Source organism: Hipposideros armiger, unplaced genomic scaffold (assembly GCF_001890085.2).
Source record: "Hipposideros armiger isolate ML-2016 unplaced genomic scaffold, ASM189008v1 scaffold_854, whole genome shotgun sequence".
In the NCBI taxonomy this organism is placed as follows: Eukaryota; Metazoa; Chordata; class Mammalia; order Chiroptera; family Hipposideridae; genus Hipposideros; species Hipposideros armiger.
In genome coordinates this window covers 270,592-278,468 of record NW_017732204.1, presented here as the reverse complement: position 1 = coordinate 278,468, position 7,877 = coordinate 270,592, and the positions used below count along the sequence as shown (strand labels likewise).

The 7,877-nt window shown below is 41.4% G+C and overlaps 1 protein-coding gene across 1 annotated transcript in view; it reads right to left on the bottom strand.

Moving 5' to 3' along the window:
• Positions 1-873: 873 nt before the first annotated feature.
• The window catches only part of IRF4 (interferon regulatory factor 4), a gene marked incomplete at its 5' end in the record, with an annotated part of 20,880 nt that continues 13,876 nt past the window's right edge, over positions 874-7,877 (bottom strand). Inside the window, 3 exons of the mRNA XM_019629421.1 lie at positions 874-1,980; positions 3,762-3,874; positions 6,862-7,215. Coding sequence (XP_019484966.1) covers positions 1,837-1,980; positions 3,762-3,874; positions 6,862-7,215 — 611 coding nt within the window. The remainder of the gene's footprint in view (positions 1,981-3,761; positions 3,875-6,861; positions 7,216-7,877) is intronic.

The following is a 7,877-nucleotide window of genomic DNA, read 5'->3' as shown; positions in this document are numbered from 1 at the left end:
AAAAAGGCAACTTACTGAATGGGAGAAAATATTTGCAAATCATATATCTGACAAGGGATTAATATACAGAATATAAAAAGAATTCATACAACTCAACAACACAAAAACAAGCAACCTGATTTAAAAATGGGCAGAGGACCTGCAGAGACATTTCTCCAAAGAGGACATACAGATGGCCAATAGACATATGGAAAAATGTTCAACATCACTAATCATCAGAGAAGTGCAAATTAAAACCACAATGAGATACTACCTCACTCCTGTTAGAATGGCTATCATCAGTAAATCAACAAACAAGTGTTGGCGAGGATGTGGAGAAAAGGGAGCCCTTGTGCACTGTTGGTAGGATTGCAAATTGGTGCAGCCACTATGGAAAACAGTATGGAGATTCCTCAAAATTTTAAAAATAGGGCTACTTCTGGGAGATTTTATCTGAAGAATACAAAAACACTAATTTGAAAAGATATATATATACCCCTATGTTCATTGCAGTATTATTTATAATAGCCAAGATATAGAAACAACCTAAGGTCCATCAGTGGATGAATGGATAAAGAAGATGTGATATACATACAGAGGGTGCAAAAAAGATTTATATATGCTTTAAGAAAGAAAAAAACTATATTAAAATTGTAATACTATATACCAATAACAAAAGATGAATGCAAGTCATATGTATATATTTTTTGGCACCCCCGGTATATGTGTGTATGTGTGTGTGTGTGTGTGTGTGTACATACATATATATGTGTATATATATATATTATTCAAAAAAGATGAAATCTTGCCATTCACAACAACATAGATGGACCCTGAGGGTATTATGCTAAATGAAATAAGTAAGGTGGAGAAAGGCAAATACCATATGATTTCATTCATATGTGGAATCTGAAAACAAAAATAAACACCAAATAAACAAAAACAAACTCATAGATACAGAGAGCAGGCTGGTGGTTACCAGGGTTGGGAGGCTGTGAAATGGTGAAGGGGTTCAATTGTGTGGTGAAAGATGGTAGCTAGACTTTTGGGGGTGATCACTTCGTAGTGCATACAGATGTTGAATTATAATGTTGTACGCCTGAAACATATAATGTTATGTATCAATTTTACATCAAAATTTTAAAAATTACTACTCAAGGGTAACCCTAATGCTTTTTGGTCAAGAAAATAGCAACAGAGTCTACCAACTGGTTTCCAGGGACACCCAAAGAGAGAAAGCAAACAGGGGCAGCGAAAGGCAAAGCTTGAAAGCCCACCCTGGGGTAAGACCCAGGCCAGGTGGAGAAATGAGTCATCCCAAAACTGAAGGCATCGTGGCCCAGCCTCAGTCAAAGATTCTGTTTCCTTCTACAAGCAAGAATTTGCTATAAGAGCAACATCTCCTACGTATGTTAATCCATTTCGTTTGTGGGCAGTGTAGCCTCAAATTTATATTTTACTTCCCTGAGAAATAGTACAACACTTAAGTGCTTTCATCACTCTAATTAGTGGTCAATACTGAAACACAGGTTTTCTCAGTTTTTAAGCAAGAAAAATAATCCACATCAAATTAGAGATAGCATTTAAGTAAATGTAAACACACCCTCTGGTTAATTTTCACAGTTATCATCAATGATGGTCCACAGAATACCCTGAAGACCATCCTTCTTTTTGGAATAAGCTCATCTGTCAATTAGATGGAGCGGATTTTCCACACATATTTTTGCTGAGATTCTCAAGTGTTCAACTGAAGCTCCAATCCCTAAATCCTCAAAAGAAAAAGGGGTGGTTCAATCAGCTGTTCTTTCCAAAGTCAGATATTTACAATGAAACAAAATCCCTTGTCTTGACGTTTTTTCATTCTTGAATGGAGGAGTGGCGAATAGATCTGTGATAATCCTCTGGACTGCTAATGTGTTCAGGTAAATCGTAGCCCCTTAGAAAATGTCCACTGTTTTGTTGAGCAAAATAATACAGTTGTCTGGCTAGCAGAGGTTCGACCTTCAATAAGAGATTTGAAGAAGACGTTACTGAGATATTCTTTTTAACATCCTGCAATTGGCTCATCATTAAATAAATCAATATCCAAGGGTTTAGTAAAGTTAAGCCCAAAGTTAGTTGCTATAATACTTCAAAGCATTTTATATTTGGGGCCTTCCCAATAACTAATTTTTTTTGTTAGTCCTTCCATATACAAACTGCTAAACAAAATCTACTTATTCTGGGTTTCAACTGAAGTTAAAAATTATACTTTTAAATTACCTGCTTGAAATTTACACTTAACTAAAACTGAAGCAAATCAGGTAAAATGCCAAATTAAAAGGAAATTTGACGTAATAGTCAGTGAAATTTAGGCCAATAAGTTTATTTTTCCACAACTGCAGTTTGACAGGGATGAGAGGGCTCATCCTGAAGAATTTATGATTCCAGGATGACCTAGAAAATCTGTATGTTTCTAAACCAAAGAGAAAAGAAAAAGAAACAAAATCAACAATGACAAAACTGCTATTGTGGGAAAAGAGAAGTTAATTGATCCCAAATCCATCTTGTTTGGTTATTAGCGTGGATCACATTCACCAAAAAAAATTCAGCTTTCAGCTTTTCCTGATTTTGCAACATCTAAGAAAATCAAATGTTTTCAGTCAATTGTGTTATCAAATTGAGCCTTTATGTTATTTGATATTTAGCAACTTAAGCATAACTCATATAAAGTACCTGAAATAAATTAAATCCATAATAAAGGGAGTAGGAGGTCCTGGGGGTACACTCCTGTTTTCCTTTTCTGCACCATACAGCATAATTTCAGGGATCCTTGCCTGAGGAACCTTGTCTAACCAAGAGGAGAGCTAGTAAATCTAAAACCCTTAAAATAAGACAGATGGGGGAGCTTATCACCAACTCCTGAAATGTTATTTATCAATGCCAAGTTTAGTTAGTCATTTAACAATCCCAATGGTTAACAAGGTATCAATTATATATCAATAATTGTACCAATCACTGGCAGGGATTCATGAGAGAATTCTGAAGTTAGTGGGACTATATTTTTGTTTATTGGTTGGTTTTTTATTTTACAGTAAAAATCTCGCATATTCAAGATTAGATAGTGTTTTTTTTAGTATTCAATAAGAAACACCATCAGAACTAAAAGATGACCTGCATTTTTATGTTATCGGAAAGAATTTTTTACCTTTACTGCTCATTATCAGGGTCTATTAATACCTCCTGAAGGTATGTAGCAATGTAAAGTTTTCAAATTCAAAACTCCTAGGTATTCAAAACTCTTTTCTGTGGCAAATTAATGCTAAATTTTATCTATAGAAACCTTTTATTTATTTTCTTTTTTATGAAAAAAAGATGTTTACTTGCCACAGTTGGACCTGTCTTAAACTCTGCTAGAGAACATGGCAATGGTTTGATCTGCTTGAATTCTTTGAAAGATTTACCTTTCTTCAAATAACACATGACCCTTGGTTTCCAGTAATTAAATAATTTCTAAAAATCCAGAAATAAAAGAGGGTTTGAGGAAAATCTGGAGGAGATCTACAAAATACACACGTCAGTGAACAGCTTCCCATTTGGGGGCAGTTTCTCCATCATGTGAGGATCCACTGGACAGAGTTTCTGGCTGCACACCCTGCAGAGCCCACTGAACCACGCCTCCTCCTCACTACTTTCCCAGGTCACCCAACAGTTACTTTTCATCTGAGTCTTCTCTGAATGGGGCCCTGCCCTTGATGAAGACAGAGAAACACTCAGTCATTTGAATGTGACTAAATACTCACGTGAGCAGTGATGAGCTTCCTTTGCCTCTGAGGGTCTGGAAACTCTTCCCCAAAGCACAGCGTTACCTGGAATCTTGGCAGTGGGCGGCCATGGTGAGCAAACGCTTGCAGCTCTGGAAAAACCACACAAGAAAAGGAAAAGAAAAACTATGCTTAGAAACACTCATCACTGAGCACAGAATGTTAAGGCAGGAAGCAACTACTCTCTGATGATTCAGAAGACTAAAATAAGAATAAAAACTCTTTATTTCTCTGAGTGGGTCCTTAACTTCAGATCCCAGGTATGGAATCAGCTGTCCACATTCCTGTGTGTGTTTGTCCCAGAAGGCTCCAGGTTACGCGTGATTCTTCCAGGGGAATAAGCCCTGCATGCAGATTATGGGCCTTGCTTTGCAGCACTGGGCCCACAGGGTGCAAAAGGTGGTGGAAGGGGGTGAAGGAGGAAGAAAAAGGAAAGAAATGTAGCCAAGTGGAGGCAAAATAATAGTTTATAAAAAGGAGGAATTTTAAAAAATCAGAATTTTCTGACTTGTTCCAAGATTACTTAAAAAAAAGAACCTCACCTCAAAACTGCTGAGACCTCATAGTCTGCTATCTATGGTACCCAGGTCTGCTATGTGACTCGGGCACCACAGGAAATGTTGGACATTATCTTGGAGACCGAACACCGGTTATGGGCAGCTGCATCCCAGTTGGCACTAGGACCAAACTGGGTGACTTTGAGCTGACTTCTTGCCTGTCTTCTGGGACAGGTGATTTGAGATGAGAAGAGTAGCAATGAAACACTAGGGGCCCCCACTTTTGTGGATGTGTATAGGCTAAAGCCACTCCTCATACCTTCAAGATCAAAACAGAGACCAGAGCACTGCTGGAAAGACACGGTTCAACCCCTGACACTGACCCATGTCCCCTCACCCATATTCAAGATGACTCTAGGCCTCTAGCTGCTCCCATTCTTTCCACTAGAGTCAGATGTCATGCCTGCAAAGGAACTGTGCTTACACAGTCTCTGCTGCTTCTGCAGAACAGCACTTGGCTGCATCTTTATCAGATCCACACCCTCAGGCTTTGCCTGTGGGGACTGTCCCTATTGACTGCAAATCCTGAATGGGTGTATATCAAAGATTTCCACTGTTCTCTTCAACTGAAGAAAAGTTTCTAGCTAACTCACTACACTACTTGACTTCCTGCTTTTTTTTCTTCCAGAATTCAATTCAAACCCAACATATAAAAGGCGTTCACACTGAGGAGGTCTGAGACTACACCCACACAAGCTCCTCAGAGTGGGACATGACACAGTTCTCTGAAACAGTCCTGCCTCCAGGGCTTGGCACCAAGAGGATGTGCTGTGGGGTCACATCCTCTGGCCAGTGGTTGTGCAGGAGCTGCTCTGCACAGCTTCAGTTTGTAAGGTCACAATCTTTCACGCCCCTCAGTGAACACTTCAAGATAAGGGGCTGCTGTGGACAAAAGGCACACCTCTTGGTTACAGAAGAAGGGGAAAAACAGAAAACACAAACAACTGTGGCTCACAGATAAATACTAAATTCTAGGCAAGTGAGCCCACGACCCAAGGATGCTGCCGCTGGTCCGCTTCTTGCCTCATCCACCTCTCAGTTCATTGTGACTCCAAGCCCAACTTGCAGCCTCGTTAGCCTGGGAGGAGCCTACCTTCCCTAATACATGCATGCTGAGAGAAACTCCGGGCAACAAGGGCCATGTCCCTGGATGCCTTAATTAAAGCCCTGAGGTGGCTTCTGGATCCAAAGAGACGAAGATTCACAATCTCTGAGGAGACGCAAACCTGGTGGGCTCTCTCAGACCTCACTGCAGCATGGAAGGTACAAAGAAGGCGCCCCTCATCCACTCTTGGCTCTTCCTCAGGCCCCCCCACGATCACCATGCTGGCCCCCAGGAAAGACAGAACAGTCACAGCACAGGCTCAGAGGCAATTCTGCAGCTCAGGGAGAGAGGGGCATTCAGACCCTTGTGCCTTTCTAACCATGAGGCTGCCTTGGGCCACCAGAGACTAGGCTCTTCCTCTTCTTCTTGTCACACCTCTGTGGGAGGCTTAGTATTTCTAGGGAGATATTTGTTTGAGGGCACCAAATAGAATTTTAATGAGCTTAAGAGGACCTGGGCAACTCACATCCAAAGGGCTGAGCATATGTCAATGGAGGCAGAGCACAGACATACTGCTTACTTTTATTTTAAATGAACTGAACCAAGATGCACTTTTGCAGAAAGGGCAGACACGTGAAGAGCCAAAGCCACTGGGTGTCTCTGAAGGGGACACTTACAATAGAACAGGTGAGGACAAGGTGGAGGGAGATTGGCTGTTAAGGAGCAGGTTAGAATAGCCTTCTCCTCCAAAAGAGCCAGTGCTAATGTAGACAGTTAAATGAACACTGTGGGTGAAGCTTCAACAATAACGTGGTCAGTGGTTTCATAAAAGCCAGCCCCGGGCTGATTTAATTGTCATGAAATCAAAATTAGGAAAAGAAAACTTACTGGTTCTGGAAAATATGATTTGAAACACACATATCATAGAGATAGCTCACAGGCTTCTCATAATTTCCCTTTTGCAAAATCAGTTCAACACACTATCCTTGGTCCCACCCGCTGGAGGGCTGCATAAGGGATGCCACATCTCACAACCAAGAATGTTAACAATATACTTCTAACATTTGCAGTTTTCCTAAGAACCTTAAAAGAGCTAAAACATCAACAGACATGCTTGTGGAGATCACACTGCCAATAAAATGTGAACCTTATTACCAGGTAGACTGTTGAATTCTAGAATTTCAAGTCATCAGCCTGAACCACAGCCCCCTGAGCAATCTCCCGCCTCTTCACACCTCTCAGCTGTCCACAGGAGTGGCAGTAAAAGGAGAGGTGAGATGTGAACCAAACAAGAAACCTATTCTGGGACTACGCCTCGTGGATTCAGAGGGTCACAGAAGGAAGACCTCTGTCCCGGGTGGAAGTGGCCTTCTGTTTTTGACCACTATGGCAGCTATACCGTCACCACCTTCATCCTCTCTCAGTAAGGCTAACAGGTATGGGGCACTCCATTCTGACCAATAATTGGGTACATTACCTGATAAAAACTGCTGTGTGTCAAAGAGCTTGCAGGTCTGGTCTCTCTCCAGCTTGTTGGGCCGGTCGCCGCATAGTGCCAAGGGCCCATCCCAGTAGATCCTGCTCTGGCATAGCCGTTTAGCATAGAGCCCATCCGGAGCCATCCAGAGGACCACGCCCCTTTCCAGGTGGCTCAGCAGCTTCTCGATGTTTTTCCTCTGGCCGTTGTCCTCTGGGTAAGGGAAGAGGACCTGGTCCAGGTTACTCGCATCATAGGTGTGCCCATGGGAGATCCGACAGCCTTCGGGGCTGGCCGTGGTCACTTCTTTCACAAGGATCTCCCGGTAGTACAAGCAGATGTGGAGTCGGCAGTCTGCAAACACAGGACTTCCAGGTCAGTGCTGAAGGACCAAGGAGGACTGTGTTCCCACCAGGATGCCAAACCACTAGCCAGAACAAAATATTGGGTGGGACACTGGTGTCCCAAGATACTCCAGAGAAAGTAAAACATCCCAAGGTCAGGAAGTCTAGGAAATGCTCATGCCCTTATCTCCCTCCTGGAGCTTCAAAAGCAATGAGAGACGTTCGTTCGAGAAGTCCCGCAAGAAATCGGTTTGATGTTGTTGTCTAACTCAGCATTTTCCAAATTTATGTGACATGGGTTATTTGTGGGGAGGGGCGGGGCATACCTTTTATTAGTTTTCTGCACAATATGTTTGACTTGTATCGGAGAGCACCACTGTTAAGAACTTCCTATGTCATTTTCTTTCTCTTTTTTTCTTTTAGTGACGGTGGTAGTGGTGATGGCAACACATGTCTAAAATACTAAGTCATGTACCACTGAACAAAAATTCATCTTTAAGCATGACAATCCATTTTGATTTTGGAGGTAGTAAATCCTAAGTTTAATTTATACGAACGAAACAAATATAATGTTACAGGGAAAAGAAAAAACAGTAAATATGCCCATACATCTGAAACTACCCTAAAATTATCAATATGATGTCATTTAGGTAAATATATATATATATATAT